Source organism: Mytilus californianus, unplaced genomic scaffold (assembly GCF_021869535.1).
Source record: "Mytilus californianus isolate M0D057914Y unplaced genomic scaffold, xbMytCali1.0.p SCAF_26, whole genome shotgun sequence".
In the NCBI taxonomy this organism is placed as follows: Eukaryota; Metazoa; Mollusca; class Bivalvia; order Mytilida; family Mytilidae; genus Mytilus; species Mytilus californianus.
Genome location: NW_026262675.1, coordinates 2,519,340 through 2,538,548, shown reverse-complemented (window position 1 = coordinate 2,538,548; position 19,209 = coordinate 2,519,340). Strand labels below are relative to the sequence as shown.

The following is a 19,209-nucleotide window of genomic DNA, read 5'->3' as shown; positions in this document are numbered from 1 at the left end:
GTTGGAAGGATGGTATATTAGTACTATATATGGTTCTGAGGAAGGGCCGTAGATGTTATTTTAGATCTTGGACTTCCTCAATTTACTTCCTGTTTGAGAATTTCGATACGCACCATGAGAACATTTGCATGTTTAAGCATTTTATTTATGTTCCCTGTTTGTCTTGGACTCGGGAAGTCCGTAACAACAATTACTGATGAAAATTGGCAAACGGTTTTAGAAGGGGAATGGATGCTGGAGTTGTAAGTTTGACGTACAAACAATTTTATTCATAATTCACCGGTTGGGACCACTTACTTTTACTTTGCATATGTATATGTATGCCACATATACATGCCTTATGGAAGACATGCAAAATCAATTTTTTTTCCAAGGAATGATTTTCAGGCAAAAATGTCTCCACCTATTTGCTATTTGGCTAACCAAATTTTTTTCTTGACACTTAATTTCTTAAATAATCTGGGAAAAATTCAATAGTCTTCCAGAGGGTGGGGGACTATTTCTGGAATAGGCTAACGGATAACTAAATTTATCAATCTTGAATTACTGCCAAAATATTTATTGATAAATTAGATGATAACTGTTTTCGGATCTCCTGTAGTTGGTGATCGCAATACTGGTATACTAGTATTGTGCACAATACTGGTATAAAAATTTTGTACCAGTATTGTATTCCAGTATTGTCCCAGTATTGTGTTTTTTTAAAATAAACAATACATATATAGGTAATTAATCTTTTATTAAAGGTGTCACATATATATGCATAATGATATTAACATATGACATGACAATTTTATATGGAATGATTGTATGTTTAACTGATGATGCCATTGATGGTACACTGTGATTGTAATCAAAGAAAGTTTTAAATCTTCTGATGTTTTTTTCTTAAGGGAACGGTACTGTCTCAGCATTTTAACAAACTCTTTACTTTCTTCTATGTTTTCTTCCAGCTCTCTCTTTCCAAGTCTCAATAGTATATTTTAGTGAATTTTATATTGACATTAATGCTGTTATAGCTTCTGTATCATCAGCATTGGTATTGTTTATTTCTTCTTCAGATGGCATTTCTACAATCCCCACTTCCTATATTGATATTTATGTATTCAGTCTGTGGACTTTCTCTTACGCTTGCTATATTACAAGCTTGTTTAGATAGCACCTGTATGGCTCTCTTACTGTAGGAGTGCTTGTCTAGTATTAGTATTTGAGTATTTGTACCAGAAGATATATCTGCTACAAATTGTATTGCCCATGGTTCTGAATCAACTGCTTTAACTAGACAAAACTAGTAAAAGTAGTTAATTTGATTATAATCAGGTTCCCCTATTAAGCAACTTTTTATGTTTAATGGATATTGATTTTCCGTTTGAATGGTTTTACACTAGTAATTTTTTGGGGCCCTTTATAGCTTGCTGTTAGGTGTGAGCCAATGCTCCGCGTTGAAGGCCGTACCTTGACCTATAATGGTTTACTTTTATAAATTGTAACTTGGATGGAGAGTTGTCTCATTGGCACTCATACCACATCTTCCTATATCTATTGATATCTTTTATCATGTTTATTGTGAAAGATTGATAAGAAAATAAACACAAACAAATGCTTAGAATCTTAGTATACATTGTACATGTATTAAAATATCTGTAAAAAATATACGATGGCATACATGTAAATGCTGAATTTACAGTGTTATAGTGTAATAATTTGCTTGAATTTATTAAATAATAACTCAGATAATAAAGCTTTTATTTTATTTTATCTAAATTGAATTGAATAAAATATAGAAATATGATAAAATTATTAGCAACTATTTATATAATTAACAATTGTTTGAATAAGATGATTTAATTACAATAATCTTTTGTTTATTTGTACAATTATAGTAATTATTTTTAACTGGTTGTTTGATTTCACAATTATCCTCTATAATCTTTTTGAGTTCATTTAATCTCCTTTTGATCTTCAATATCTAATTTTGCTTAAAATTCATTTTTCATTATACACCTTAAAGTATAGTGAACAATACAACTACAATACTGGTATATCAGTAATGTACCAGTATTGCTGTTTTTTAAAAAAAAATTACAATACTGGTACAAAATTTTTATACCAGTATTGTGGACAATACTGGTATACCAGTATTGTGGACAATACTGGTATACCAGTATTGCGATCACCAACTACAGGAGATCCCTGTTTTCTAAGGTAAAAATCTCATGAGCATTGAGGTATCCAGAAAAGTTGCTGCCTTTGAATATTGCATGTATTGTAGTAGCAGAACTCAGTTACATAAAAAAAATGTACTCGCCAAACCCTATTTTCCATCAACTCGTCCCTACTTTGAAAATAATTCAGAACATCTTGCCCCACCAATAAGAACAAGTACAATCCTACTGAGACCTAACATTACAAAAATGTGGCAGGATAGACCGCTGACGGCCAGGTTGCTTACTGCATAGATACATGTATAATAGCAAAGGATGATTATACTTAATTATATTTAATTTTGTGGCCAAAAAAACATCAACTATGACATTAACATCTTTTCTGAGACTTAGTTATGACCTCAGCTTTCATTAGCTATAAGGGTGATCCATGTAAGTAATGATCTGAATGATGGAATTGTTTTTACCTCGCTTTTATTTTTTTTTATTAACAGTGGTTTTGAATGGTTGCAAAAAAAAGTGAATAAACATTGTCTCCATTTTGTAGACTCTCGCTCACATTTTTCTGTCACAATTTCATGTCAGATGCTTGACTTTTTTATATTTGTACAAGGGTCTGGGATTTAGCCAATTTTGGTAACCTATATATTGACTGGAAGAAAACAATATATGCAACATTTTGATAAAGGTCAAATATTTGTTTCTTATCTTAATTGACTTCTTGTAATCCCTTTTGTGATTCTGAGTCCAGAGCAAATTTCTGATTTGACCACATACACATACATGTTCATGTACATACAATAATAACATTAAAGATGAGTGGTACAGATAGACTCTTTAGAGTCTCTAGTTAAAAATTTAAGCAGTTTAAATATTGATTATTAACAACAGATCTTACAAAATACAAAAAAATGATTTAAGAAATTCTTGGAAACATTTAAAAAACACAACCAAACTGTTTTATTTCAACTAATTTTAATGCACCTTGCAATTGTCATACAATGTATATAAAACCTTGCCCTTAGGTCTTTTGTGGAAAGTTTCTCATTTGCAATCATACCACATTTCTGTATTTTTTTATTGACATTAGTTTTTGTATAATATTTGATATACCGATAAATGTACAGATCTTTCCTCTACTAGGAAAATGATGGGTAACTGACCAGGTAAATTGAAGAAAAGTGAACTGCAAGTTTACAAAATGAAATAAGCCCTATAAAAACACACATTCCCGGTACATTGTTTTACAATATATAAAGGTAATGAAAAATGCTGTATTATTAAATTCATTTTAATTAGTTTGTTGAAAATAATATTGATTAATATGAAAGCAAAAGATCTATATAGCTAGAACTTAAATACAATGTACTTGTAATTATTTAGAGATTAATTAAACATATACATGTAATTACATTATTGATTAAATGAATAATAGATATAAGTAGATAATTTGTTTATTTAATTTGCGTCATCATATCTCTGTTCTCAAATTGAAGACAATTGTTAGGTGATATATATATATATATGACATTTCTATTTGACATGTTGGAAGACATACAGTGTATATTTGTGCCAATTAGAAGACACATTTTCATGATCTTCTCAACCTTATAAAAATGTTACTAGACTGCATTGCAATTTGCAGGAAAAATTTATAGAAAGATCCTTTATAATAATAAAGATTATAAAGAACATTCTCATTTGGTTTCAATCAGATAAAATGAATGTCTGCCAGATGCCATTTCTGATTCTGATCACTGAATTTGCAGATTTCTTCATAAGTATGTAAAGTGAAATACATAATGTACATTGTACCAAATCTATTCAAATTTTCTAGCGATGATGATACATTTCATGCATGGCAGCTACATGTAAACATTTAATGCCACATATATATATCTATAGGTTTTTTTGTAGAACACAATATATGGAAACCTAATCTTGAAAATAAACTGCATAAATAGCTACAGACAGTGCACAATTATTCTTATTTATTCATATTTTATGTACATGGTATTCACAAAATTAAAACAAAAGAATTTAAAAAAAAAAAAGGCAAAATACTCTGAAACATTTGGAGATTGAACATGTTATTGGGTTGGACTATTTCCTTTATTGACTCAGGATATAGATACTTGGTAAGAGATATAATCTCTTTGAACCTTGGCAAATGCATGCATTGAAAAACAACTATAAAAATTCAAATACATGTATAGTTGGCTAATCGAACATACATGTATACAATTCCCAGGCTGTGCAGGTCATATTTACATTGTAGATAGAGAAAACTTGATAAAATATAAAAAAATCTAAATCAAGCTGTGTATCACAAGTTCTTGAAAACTGTGAATAAGATACATCTGTGATCTAAAGATGTCTTCAATTAATTTATTGTGGCATCAGTATAAAAAAATTGTTTTTAAACCTGAGCCTGCTTAGAGAAACTGATGTCAGATATAACCAAGGTAAATGCTCTGTACCTAGATTCTTAAATGCCTAATAGAGAACATTGCAAGACTTAAAAGATGATAAGTAAGGTATATAGTACCATTTACAAAGTACCTCTGGAAATTTAGCTTTATTTCATTAAACAGATTTATAATAGGTGTAACCGTGTTGAAAAATATAGTCTGTTAAAGGAGTGTTTATTATTTTACCAATTAAATTGTAAAGAATTATCATATTTTACCAGAGTTAATAATGTATGAAATCAAATACTTTATTCTAGAAACATTTCAACTAAGAGTTATTATATGACTACTTGGACAAATGATGAATTGAACAATCAGAATAACTTTAAGCTCCCCTCTGAAAAATTAACCCCATTCAGATGTTCACTTTTTGCCTGGTAACAATTACATGTTTGAATATACTTTCTGTTTTTTTATTGATGCAGTATGGCTCCATGGTGTCCTGCTTGTAGACAGTTTTCTGAGACTTGGAGTAAATTAGCTGACTGGAGTCGTGATCTGGACATCAATGTTGGAGTTGTAGATGTAACAGAAAATCCAGGTTAGATGTTAATACATTGCCTTGTTATTTGTGAACATTTCATAAATGTAAAGGACTTATAGCACAACAGCTGCTACATATGGATTAAGGAGTAATTTGGTATGGATTAAGTGATACAATGTATGTATTTAATAGTCACGTTGTGCTTATGTTATGTCAGTTTATTTGTCTGCCTTTGAAAACTACTGAGACAACATCCAATTTGATTGAGATCTATAGACCAAAAGGTGCCTGCCAGTATTAGTACATGAATCAAGACCACCTTCTTTTAAGTAGCTTATTTCATATTTTTCATAAATGTATTTAAATTTACTGACATTTTACATCTATTCTATTTGAAAGTAATGGTAGAATTCCAGGCTGTAACATTCATCAGTTTTCAACAGTATTAATTGCTATTGTAGCAAAGAACATTCTTTTATTAAACAGATATGTTTTTTCCAGGTTTGAGTGGCAGATTCCTTGTAGCTGCATTACCCACCATTTATCAGTAAGTGAACCTAGACCCTATCATGAATGACCTTATTAATGTGATTTGGTATTGAGTTACCTCACTACTCAGTTTAGTCTTTAAGTATTAAAAAAAACCTATTATCTATATAGATAAATATTACAATGTCAAAAAAACCTCAATCTCATTTGAAAAATGTAAGTGTCATACCCTTCCAACTGAATTCTTGCATCTGTATCCACCTGTCACTAATCTTTGATATGTCTATCATTTGATAGCTTTAAGTTGATGTCATGTGACGATCAAGCCCTCAAAACATATGCCTTTTTGGGTTGTATTGCTTTATTTTGCATCATCATACTAATGGCAAAAGCCACAAAACTCTAAAACAATGTGAAAATGACCTGTTACGCTACCTTTATACACATGTCATAAATATGAAAAACATGTTGATATGCTAACTATTCAAAAGAATGTAGCAAAGTTCATTGTATACAGGTTACAGCATTTAACGCAGAGCAGTTTGTTATAGGACTTAAGTTTTCTGTTACTAAAATTAGCTGATAAAATTTTTTATCATATTTATAGATAAACATTTTAAGCAAGACATTTTTAACGTTTTAAATCAATTTTAATGGTTGTTGAAGGATATTAAATAGACAATTAAAAAATGTAAAGAAAGCATTATGTATAGAGAACAAAAACAAATTAATTTTTGTCCAGTCAGGTATTGACAGAATGATTACATTTCCAAAATGCAATACATTTTCTGAATTTTAGTATAAAAGATGGAGAATTCAGACAGTACAAAAGTGGCAGAAAAGAAGATGAACTGATGAGTTTTGTGGATGACAAAAAATGGCAAGAGGTAGAACCAGTGTCATGGTATCTGTCACCAGGATCCTATCAGTAAGTATTGAAACAAAAAACATGGTGAACTAGTCTCCAGGGTCATATCAGTAAGTATTGAAACAAAACAAAAAGCATGGTGTACTTGTCTCCAGGGTTTTTGTCGAGCCTGCAACTTTTGTTGCAGAAAGCTCGACATAGGGATAGTGATCTGGCGGCGGTGGCAGCATTTACTTACTTCTTAGAAGCCTAATATTTCAGAAGGTAGAAGGCTTGGATGCTTCATACTTTGTATATAGATGCCTTATGATATGAAGTTTCCTTCTGTCATGTGTCTATTGTCCTTGAACTCATTTTCATGGTTCAGTGACTACTTGAAATAAAAGTTCAGATTTTTTGTAATGTTAATTTCTCTCTTATTATGAGTGATAGGATAACTATATTTGGTATGTGTGTACCTTGCAAGGTCCTCATGTCTTTCAAACAGTTTTCACTTGACCTAAACCTCATTTCATGGATCAGTGAACAAGGTTAAGTTTTTGTGGTCAAGTCCATATCTCAGTTACTATAAGCAATAGGTCTACTATATTTGGTGTATGTAATGATTGTAAGGTGTACATGTCCAACTGGCAGGTGTCATCTGACCTTGACCTCATTTTTATGGTTCAGTGGTAATAGTTTAGTTTTGTGTTTTTGTCTGTTTTTCTAATACTGTATACAATAGGTCAACTATATTTGGTGTATGGAAATATTTTACGATGTGCATGTCAGTCTGGCAGGTTTTATTTAACCTTGAACTCATTTTCATGGTTCATTGCTCAATGTTAAGTTTTTGTGTTTTGGTCTATTTTTCTAATACTGTATGCAGTAGGTCAACTTTATTTAGTGTATGGAAATAATTTATGATGTACATGTCAGTCTGGCAGGTTTTATTTGACCTTGACCTTATTTTCACAGTTCGTTGCTCAGTGTTAAGTGTTTTTATGTTTTGGTCTGTTTTTCTAATACTGTATGCAGTAGGTCAACTATATTTGGTGTATGGAAATATTTAACAATGTACATGTCAGTCTGGCAGGTTTTATTTGACCTTGACCTCATTTTCATGGTTCATTGCTTAATGTTAAGTTGTTGTGTTTTGGTCTGTTTTTCTTATACTGTATGAAGTACAAAATGTAGGTCAACTATTTGGTGTATGGAAATATTTTACGATGTACATGTCCAACTGGCAGGATTTATTTGACCTTGACCTCATTTTCATGGTTCATTGCTCAATATTAAGTTTTTGTGTTTTGGTCTATTTTTCTAATACTGTATGCAGTAGGTCACCTATATTTGGTGTATGGAAATATTTTATGATGTACATGTCAGTCTGGCAGGTTTTATTTGACCTTGACCTCATTTTCATGCTTCATTGCTTATGCTAAGTTTTGTGTTTTGGTCTATTTTTCTTAAACTTTAAGCAATAGGTCATCTATATTTGGTGTATGGAATGATTGTAAGGTGTATATGTCTGTCTTGCAGGTATCATCTAACCTTCACCTCATTTTCATGGTTCATTGGTCAATGTTCAGTTTTCCTGGTTAACTTTGTTTCTTAGATACTTTAAGCAATAGGTCAACTATATTTGATGCATGGAATGATTTTAAGGTGTACATGTCTGTCTGGCAGGGTTCATCTGACTGACTTCATTTTCATGGTTCATTGTTCAATATAGAATTTCCATGCCAGTTTGGTCTGTTTCTTTTATACTATAAGCAATAGGTCATCTATATTCTGTGTATGGAATGATTGTATTAAAGGTGTACATGTATTTCCACCTTGGTTTATCTGACCTTGACCTCATTTTCTTGGATCATAAATGTTAATGTGATACTTGTAGTTAAACTTTATATGTAGGACTATCAACATAAAATCAATGGTCAGTATAGTAGGCGAGACATTTCAGAGTGTGCACTCTTGTTTCAGTAAGTATTGAAACAAAAAGCATGGTGTACTTGTCTCTAGGGTTTTTTCAGTAAGTATTCAAACAAAAAACATGGTGTACTTGTCTCAAGGGTCATATTAGAAAGTAATGGAACAGTGTACATGTCGACAGGCCTTGTAGCAGAAAGTATTAAAACTATTGGTCATCAGGTTCATGCCAGAAAGTATTAAAACTATTGGTCATCAGGTTCATGCCAGAAAGTATTAAAACTATTGGTCACCATGCTCATAGCAGAAAGTATTAAAACTATGGGTCACCATGCTCATAGCAGAAAGTATTAAAACTATTGGTCATCAGGCTCATAGCAGAAAGTAATAAAACTCTGGGTCACCATGCTCATAGCAGAAAGTATTAAAACTATTGGTCACCATGCTCATAGCAGAAAGTATTAAAACTATTGGTCATCAGGCTCATAGCAGAAAGTATTAAAACTGTTGGTCATCAGGCTCATAGCAGAAAGTAATAAAACTATGGGTCACCATGCTCATAGCAGAAAGTATTAAAACTATTGGTCACCATGCTCATAGCAGAAAGTATTAAAACTATTGGTCCTCAGGCTCATAGCAGAAAGTATTAAAACTATTGGTCATCAGGCTCATAGCAGAAAGTAATAAAACTATGGGTCATCATGCTCATAGCAGAAAGTATTAAAACTATTGGTCATCAGGCTCATAGCAGAAAGTAATAAAACTATGGGTCACCATGCCCATAGCAGAAAGTATTAAAACTATTGGTCACCATGCTCATAGCAGAAAGTAATAAAACTATGGGTCACCAGGCTCTTAGCAATTTCTTGACAGCACCCATTGTTGTATGACAAGAGAGGAGTGAAATTATCATATTTTTAATCACATGTGAAATTATCTGTTTTTATATTCCTGGGAAATCACAGTTCAATGTATTTCATTGTTACCAAATTAAAGTAGTAATAATAAATATCTCTTTAATATATAATATAGTGTTACCTGTTTAAGGTGAAAAGTCAATAACCTAGAGCTTTGGAAGCAAAAAGAAACTTCACTTATAGCTAGTTACCAATTTAGTCAAGACATACAATACATAAGATAAAAACTAATAAATAAACATATTGGCAAGATAATTTGACTTATTGCATGCATGAATGTAATGGGGATTACACTAGGTTCTGATTAACCACAATCCTCTTGCATATTTAGATCACATGACATAACAGTAAATCACATAAGATAATAATGGTTCATATCATATGTAATTGGAAGTCCTATAAAATGTTTCATATATTATTTGGTGATTGAAATATTTTAAAACTCTACAAGTTCATTAGAGTAAAAGATGTTGTACTTGATATAATCATTTTAAATAATTTTAAAATCTTTTGCAGGATGGGAGCTGTTGGATTCTTTTTCAAGTTGGCTATGAAAATAAGGGTAAATATATCCATTGACTGGAAAAAATCATTCAATAGATATAGTGTAACTATAAATGATGCTTCATAGAAATGGAAAGTTCGCAATGAAAAAAATGAAGTTATCTCTTTTACCTTAGTTAACCTACCCTCACTATCAATTTCTTGCTGGAAGTCAAAATATGAAGGAGAAATAGCTGCATTTGAGGTATCTTTTAATTCAAGATCAATGGGATAGATTTCAACCACATAGACCCCAAACTTTGGTTTATTCAGTGGGAGGGCATCTCCCATGTAGTATAATGTGAAGATTTAGGTACAATGTATAACGCTGCCTTCTTTTCATTTCTTGAGAAGTTCCTGTATGAAGCAAACTCATTTGAGACTAGATATACGTGGACTATGAGAAAAGCTCACAAAATGATACCCCCTCTCACCCAGGCCTTTGCAAAGTTCATGATTTGGATGAAACAACAAAATAGTAGGTACACCATGGCATTATATGGTGAATAATGATAATTTCTGAGAAAGTTTTAATAAATAATTCTGATTTTAAGGATTTCAGGAAGAGTTGCTGATACAAAATTAAGATAAAGCAAAGTCCTTTATTTGCTAAAGGAACCCTTCCAAAAACAAAATAAGAGGTGCATAATATGGAGAAAAATTTAAAAATTAAAAGATTTAAGAGGAGAAGCAGATACAAATGTGTATTGTTGTGTACAGATATGACAAAGTCCATGTCATGCCGAAGTAAAGCCCATATACATTGATATGAAAATATGAAATAAGAGGTGCAAATGTACATCATCAGAGTCTGTCATGCTGTTGAGAAGCAGTTGTGAATACAAGAGTTGGGCAGACGGATGAACAAAATACAGTCTTCTTCATCACTATATAATGCCAATTCAAAAAGCAAGTTGTATAATAAGTGTTATTTTATGAATTATTGGAGACATTTTCTGTAGATATCAATAATGAAAGCAAGACTGTGTTTTATAATGATTATATTTAATTTTATTTTAGGCTTTGTACACTATGATGACAGAACAATATGGCATACCTGAATGGGGATGTTATGTTATTTTTGCTATTGCAACCATAATGACAGGATTGATACTTGGACTAGTAAGTTTATAGGATATTATCTTAAAAAGGTCATGTTGGCATTTTTATTGTTTGAGATAAAAGTTGCAGAATGAAGCCTTCAAGAGGCTAATATCGTCCCACAAGTGTTAACTAATTGTATACAGTCGGTAATCTGTTTATAGATGTTGTTTAGGCTGAAGTTCCCTTATGATAAATTTGTCATTTCCTTGACCTTTTTTCATGGTTCAATGTCTTAGTAAATCCAGTTGAATTTATTTTTTTTGTCGCATCCAACCTCCATTTAACTAGAACAAATCTAGTCACAATATTAGTGTGTAAGAGATGGTTGCCACTGTTGCTAATAATTTTGAAGTTGCATATTTAACCAGGTTAGGGATTAAGATCTAGAGAGCCTCTAGCTTAAATTATTTTATTTTATTTGATTTGGCATTGATTTTGTCTTTTGTGCTGCAGCAACCAAAAAGTATTAAATCTATTATTAGGGCAGATATCCTGTGACAAATCGAATAGAAGTCTATAAATAGCTTAAAACACTGACTGGCATGACATATTTCAAAGAATCTGAAAAACCAATTTGTATTTAACTGATAACAGAGGCCTTGGTAGCATAATTGATTAAGAAACATTTCAAAATAATTACAAGTTATAATTAATCTTTGCATTATCATACTTATTTGCAGGTTATAGTATTTTTGTGTGATTTTGTATTCCCATCCAGACCATCACCTCCATCAACATACATGTATGACAAACAAAAGGGACAGGGAGAAACTAACAAGGTATTTGATGACATTGATTAATTGACTGTGGTCATATCTGACCAGCAATTTTTACTTAATTCTTTACTGTTTTTTGTCATTTTGATATTTTCAAGTTTAATGATTTCATTAATCTTTTTTTTCATCTTTATTACAGACCAAAAGACAAATACATGAAAAATGAGATATAATAGATAAAAAAATTAATAAGATTACATGGAAGGAAAGTTTTGTAAGAACTTTTTTATACATTCATTTAGCAACGACAGAAATCAGATGGAAAAAAATGATATATTGCAATGTTTGAGAATACATTTGCTTGTTTTCGATGAATAAGGAATTACTTTTCTGGCACTTTTTTGCTGTTTTTGAGCTTTGTGAGAAAAAGGGGGATGAATGTATTTGATTGTTTATAGGACTTACAAAATTTGTGACTTAAAACCAAAGATTTGACTAATATGACCAAATGGCTTATTGAAAGTTAAAAAAAGGGGTCATGTCAAATCTGTAAATAGGCCACAAGCCAATGAAGCTACAAATCCTGGATCTACAGATTAATTAGACTTTGACTTTATTTTAAATATTTATAGCATCTTTAATGCACTTTTTTAACAATCAATAGTGGGGTTAGTGTTTTTCTATTACATATTGCATAATGAAATTTATACAAGACCATTATTTTTTTTAAAGATTCATAGCAAAAATGTAGAGGTTTCTGTATTAGCCCTGGTCTAGATTTTAGGTTAGCTATATTGGACAGAGACTCATCCGTCCTAACATGGCATTGTCTTGACGGAATTCTAATCCAGATAGATTGAAAAGAACTAAGAATGGGTTTTTGTCTCACCTGCGACGGAGGCATAGGTATTACTATTTGTAGCGGCGTAAACTCAGTGTTCTCCCCAGGCCCTTAAAGGACCGCGGGCCCGCGATGTATAATTTTTGACCGTGGTGATATCGGTCTTACCACGATGTATAATTTTTTACCGTGGTGCTAAAATTTTCAGTAAAAAAAAATCGTAAATCGGTAAAGTTTTAAGCGATTTGTTAAATCTTTTCAGTGCGGTATAAAATTCCAGGTGAAATTTGACCAGTTCAATAAAGGCAACAGTAGTATACTGCTGTTCGAAATTCATAAATCGATTGAGAAAAAAACAAATCCGGGTTATAAACTAAAACTGAGGGAAACACATCAAATATAAGAGAACTACGACACAACAGAAACACAACATTAAAATGTAACACACACAGAAATGAACTATAATATAACAATGGCCATTTTCCTGACTTGGTACAGGACATTTTAAGAAAAAAATGGTGGGTTGACCCTGGTTTTGTGGCTAGCCAAACCTCCCGCTTTTATGGCAATGTTAAATATAACATTAAAATGACAACATTACATGACAGGACTACAATACAAAAAAATGGGAGAACATAAAGGACAGAGAAACATATGAATAATAGCTAACAAAAGGTACCAGGTTTAAAATTTAATACGCAAGATGCGCGTTTCGTCCACACAAGACTAACCAGTTTACCCAGATTGATGACACCACGTGATCAATTTACCTTATGAGGTTAACCTTGTTGATTGGATTTAATCTATGTAATTAACACTTGTTACATTTCCTTTGTGTTTTAATTAGGAGTTCATAACTTTATGATCACTGATAAATATTTTATGGCTTCACTCACAACCCAAGCGCTGACCTGTGACAAGTCTGCAAATACTTTGTACACAAACAGTGTGAACCCGGTAGTTGCACACACGCCTGTACATTTTTTGTACATAATAAAGTTGGCTCATTAGTATAGTATAATATGTCAGATTAAACCATGGCCAAAATTTTCTTTAATTATGACATAGTTAGTACATGATATCGGGTTTCATACTATAGTATCTGTGAAAGGGACGGACATATGTACATATCACATGACCCAGTTAGTTCATATAGAATATTAAAGTTTATTTGCAGTTAATTGCAATCTATTCTATTTAATAAATAAAATGTATGACTGTACCTTCAAACTGGATATCTATATCCACAATTAATGAATAACAGAAGTAATCTTGCAAATTTATCCATAAGCACATGTTAAATCTATTTATATCAACTTCCTGTCATTTAGGCGGGAAAAATAGGGAGACTTTGCTGTTGACATTGAATATGGTTTCTTATATACCTAAGATAAATTTATAGATTTAGGAATTCTTTTCAAATGGATCATGACAAATAAAGGTTAGATTTCAGTGCAGTATTAAACAGTGCAGTATTAAATCTGTATCAATGTTTGATTATCACCAAAGACAAGAAAGGTTAATATTTACATGAAATCTATGACAAAATGTTTTTAAATTTATGAAAAATTTCTTTTTTTTTTTAAATTTAAGATAGAAACTGGTTCAAACAATAAATCAATATTTGTTCTTGTTATTTTATATCTCCTTATATCAAGAATCCTTTCACATACAACAACTTTGTTTCTAGAAACTATAAAGTTTTCTTTAAATTGAACATTTTTGGTCTCCTTTGAATGATATTTTATTTTTATTGATCATGGATTTTATAAAAGATTTGATTACTTTAAATTTAGATGAATATTTTGTAATGAATCATGTTTTATTTATTTTAAAAAAATATTAAAGTATACAAACTGTTTATTGATTTACTTCTTTTTTTACCAATAATTTTCTGACTCAGTGTCTACATAACACAGTACCACAGTGTTAAAGCTAAACAAGAGACATACTGCAGTAACTAGAAATATAGCTAAGCGACGCGACACAACTGATTGCATGAATCATTTCACCAAGCTGTCCACACGCGTTACCCTGGTGCTATCCAAAAATCCTGGGGAGAACACTGAAACTATTTGTATAAAGCTTTATATTTGAGATGGTAGCAGACCTGGATGCTTTATATCTTGTATGTAGATACCTTATGTTACAAAGTTTCCGTCAATCATATGTCCATTGTCCTTGACCTCATTTTCATGGTTCAGCGACTGCTTGAAGAAAAAATTGAGTTTTTTTGTCATGTGAATTTCTCACTTATTATGAGTAATATGATAACTATATTTGGTATATGGGTTCCTTGCAACATCTACATGTCCGTCAGACAGAGTTCACTTGACCTGGACCTCATTTAATGGATCAGCGATCAAGGTTAATGTTACGTGATTAGGTCCGTTTCTCAAATACTATAAGCAGTAGGTCAACTATATTTGGTGTATGGAATGATTGTAATGGGTACATGTATGCCTTGCAGGTATTATCTGACCTTGACATCATTTTCATGGTTCATTGGTCAATGTTAAGTTTTTGTGTTTTGGTCTGTTTTTCAAGTACTACCGGTATAAGCAATAGGTCAACTATATTTGATGTATGGAAAGATTGTAAGGTGTACATGTCTGTCTGGTAGGTATCATCTGACCTTGACCTCATTTTCATGGTTCACTGGTCAATTTTAAGTTTTTGTGTTTTGGTCTGTTTTTTGAGTACTATAAGCAATAGGTCAACTATATTTGGTGTATGAAATGATTGTAAGGTGAACATGTCTGTCTGGAAAGTATCATCTGACCTTGACCTCATTTTTATGGTTCAATGGTCAATGTTAAGTTTTTTTTTGTTTTGGTCTGTTTTTATTCAAATACTAATAGCAATAGGTCAACTATATTTGGTGTATGGAATAATTGATAGGTGCACATGTCTGTCTGGCAGGTATCATCTGACCTTAACCTCATATTTATGGTTCATTGGTCAATGTTAAGTTTTTTTTGTTTTAGTCTGTTTTTCATTTAGCATACACAATAGGTCAACTATATTTGTTGTATAAAAAAAATTGTAAGGTCTATATGTCTGTCTGATGGGATTTATCTGACCTTGACCTCATTGTCATAGATTTATAAAAATGTTAAGTTTCTGTAATGCTTTTAGTAAAACCTTTATTTACAAGACTTTCAACATAAAATCAATGATAAGTAAAACAGGCGAGACATTTCAGCGTGTGCACTCTTGTAAATACTTTTTTTTTCACATCTGGATTTTTTTCTTTGAATTTCTCCAACTTTGATTTCAGGCTGATGATGATCAAGACATAATAGATGACACTAAAGATTCTCATCAAAACAATATACCTCCCAAAGAGGTGTCAGATGAAAGTACAAAAAGTAAAGAAGAAGATATACCAAAAGTGGCAGACAGTCCAAAGTCACAAACTCGTAAACGAAATGTCAGAAAAGCAGATTGATAAATGTTTTTAAATTTGTATTATTTTATCAAGTTTTCTTAAAACGACAGTTTAACAGCCAATGGTATATATTTATTATGTGTAAAATCTTACTGTATAAGCCTTATCAAATAAGTGAGATTGATCAACATACTTATACATGCATCCCTCTGTACAACTCTTTCTCAGGAAATCACAATAAAAGGTGTGAAGCAACAACTTTTGCACACAAAATTTTTTATTTCAGAATGTCTGTCAAAGAGATTTTGTTGCTTAATTTATTATACATAGAACACTGCATCCAGATAAGAATGCTTATGTCTGATATGAAATTTTAAGACTACATATCTGTTTTCAGTTAAGGACACATATTATTTTTAGCAGATAAGTGTTTTAGAAGTATTGTTTTATTTTTTTTATCCTTAAATGAATGCAATTTGCAATGAGGTAAATTATTTATACCAAGAATTATAAAATACGTTTCTTAAAGAAATGCTTATTGTTATCATGTAAAAAATATTGATTTTTCTTTAACAATCAAAGAGATTTCCACAAGAAAACTGTTATGCACTTTGTATGTCAAATAGTTTAGACATCAGTTTTAATGATTGTACAGAAATTGATAAACCAAGTATTTTATTTGTGTAAATTCTTTATTCATTTTTTTTTTCTGTTAGATATGTGAAAAGACTGGTTGAAATATGTTTTATAGTTATGATTGACTTAATAAAGCTATTTGTGCTGAATTTATGCTAAGTACCCTACTTTTAAGTTTTTCATATTTCTATTAAAAATTAAATCCATGAAATTATGTAAGAGGATTTCAGTGATTAATGTCTGATATTTTAAGGTTAAGAAGTGGATAATCAATACAAATAGGTAGGAAAGTATGGCTTTAATATTAAATGATAGCTATTATTATATCATTTAATATAAAATAATACTTAGCAGAAAAGAATTCAAGCACTTTTAATGTACTTATCATTATAAATTTCTATATTTTTCAGTAAGTTTTAGATATATGATTTTTTATGGTTATTTCAGAATTATCAGTTTGTACAGTTAAGCATTACATCTGAGATAATTTATTTTTGTAATAAAAAAACCAAAGGTAAATGTAAATAGTAAAGAGTTTTCTTTTAAATTATGCATTTGTGTGATAATATGTGGTAAGATGCTAATGTGGTATCATAGTCAGTCTGAAATTCATCACTCAAGCAGAATATGTGTTTGTTTTTAAAATCATTTTAAAATTTGTTAGATGAAGTGAACTAACCAAACTTTTATCACTTTTCATTTATGTCATAATATATTATGCTATTTTGTTCTGAAAAATATCTTTAAATGTGTTGAATGTTTCAGTATTTTATCATTTTTATCTGTCAACAAATGTCCATCCCATATTTCATCTTTTATACTTTTAAAGCATAGAAACTACAGCATATTTAACTTTTAGACAGTTTCATTTGTATAAATTGGCATTTTTGAGTATCACTAGAACATAATCATTATATATATATATATATATATATATATATATATATATGATAAGAATAAAAGGAGATAATGATATCAATAAAAAGTTATAGAAGTATAATGTTGAAATAATTTATACTAAGGGCATTTAAATTTCATAACAGAAAAAAGGATGTTGTTAAAAAACAATTTATTGGAGGAAAAAAAAGGTAAAAAAATAAATAAAAAAAAACTGTTTGAAGCAAAAGCTTTAAGATTTGTGAGTAGGAACGTAAAGATTTGATGACTTAAGTGTCTCTGTATAAAACTACATGTATCTAATAATGGTACTAAAGCCTAAAATTCTTGATTTTTTTCTTTCCTTTTGTTTACCAAAAATGCTGGATTATATTGTCTGTTTGTGAGATGTACAAGTGTCAGTTGAAGAATGATTGATTAATGTAATATGGTGATATGATTTTGACAATTTTTCATAGGATACAAATGCATTATTTTACTTAAAAATGTTATTTTTGTTCATTTGTGTCATAATTGGGGCACTAATTAGGGCTATTCTACAAATTATTGTATTTGGAATGGGAAAGCACACAATTTGAAATTTAATGGGTGATGTTTGTTTCTGAATGTTTTGCCTTTATAAGATATATAAGTAATTATATTTATGCATAGTAGAGTAAGAGAAAAGTAGCTTCTTACATCTCCATTCATTAATTTGTTGAACGTCCCTTTTTTTCTGTTTTTAGATGGATTATTTTTAACCTGAGCTCTTAGTTGTAGTAGAAACAGTCTTTTATTTTAAGTTTGTGATCACAGAACTTGTATGTATTTGTCTTTACATTTTAGTTTATCTTAAATGTTTGGAAAAAACTAAATAAAGATATGCTTATTTTATCATAGTCTCTTTTTTACATAACTAGCTGAAGGCAAGTGTGAGGATTATCATTCCATGGCAACTATAGTTGTGCACTGTGGCGTAGCTCCATATATGCTTTCACGCCATGGCGTGCACATCGCGGAGTCTAAAAAAATAATTCACGCCGGAATAATATCATTTAAAGCCATTCTTCAAAATTCTATGTAGCTTTTCAATAGAACGGTTTTGTCAGCAAAATGATTAGTGCTGGATGATCTTTAAAAAATAAGGGCAGTAAATAGACATTATCTTTTTGTCCTTTTGAACAGTACTGTATTTGCTAAAAAAAAACAGTTCAAATTTTAGGCTGGATCAACAACCAATAAATAATTCTCAAAATTCAGAGAGTGATGAGATAATGGTTTGAAGTTGTGATAAGAGCTAGATAGACGCTTGCGCTTCATATGGGCTGTGTGCTGAATTTTAGAAAAATATTTGCATTACCGTATAGGTTACAAGAGCACAATTATTTGTTTACATTTTACCGGCAAGTTTCTGTACTCAGAATAGAATCTTGTATGGCTTCTGATTGGATGATACAGGATTGGAATTACTTTTAATCGAAAGCTTATCCAATTAGGTTTATAAAATCCAGAAAAATCAAACTCACATTTTACAAAGTAAAAAGTAAAATAAGATCTGCAAGTAAGTCAAATTATAGAAAATATATTTAATATCTGCACGTCGGAGCCTAGTGATAAAGTGCCGACAGCACTGTCAAACGCTTGATATCGTTAATCCCGTATCCGTATATTGATACAATACTGTATGTTCTCTGAACAATGCCCATTTCTAGTGCTACAACCAAAAGGTTGTTTTGGGTACTGAAAAGTTTGAAAAGGTACATCCATTCCACAATGAGAAATGACAGATTGTCGTCT

At 30.8% G+C, this 19,209-nt stretch overlaps 1 protein-coding gene and 1 long non-coding RNA gene across 2 annotated transcripts in view; both read left to right on the top strand.

Moving 5' to 3' along the window:
- Positions 1-19,209, top strand: part of LOC127732684 (uncharacterized) — a 54,038-nt gene that overhangs the window by 16,728 nt on the left and 18,101 nt on the right. The window lies entirely within an intron of this gene.
- Positions 74-18,306, top strand: LOC127732679 (thioredoxin-related transmembrane protein 1-like). The gene is made up of 8 exons (XM_052241850.1): positions 74-242; positions 5,062-5,177; positions 5,622-5,667; positions 6,409-6,537; positions 9,822-9,867; positions 10,869-10,970; positions 11,633-11,731; positions 15,790-18,306. Exons 1-8 carry the CDS (start codon positions 115-117, stop codon positions 15,958-15,960), a joined length of 837 nt encoding a protein of 278 aa, XP_052097810.1. The 5' UTR covers positions 74-114; the 3' UTR covers positions 15,961-18,306.

Bases quoted from the DNA above. Each gene is read 5' to 3' on its own strand.
- LOC127732679 (XM_052241850.1), top strand. From the start codon at position 115: ATGAGAACATTTGCATGTTTAAGCATTTTATTTATGTTCCCTGTTTGT. The intron at 9,868-10,868 runs GTAAATATATCC...ATTTTATTTTAG, and splicing joins AGTTGGCTATGAAAATAAGG to GCTTTGTACACTATGATGAC. The intron at 11,732-15,789 runs GTATTTGATGAC...CTTTGATTTCAG, and splicing joins GACAGGGAGAAACTAACAAG to GCTGATGATGATCAAGACAT.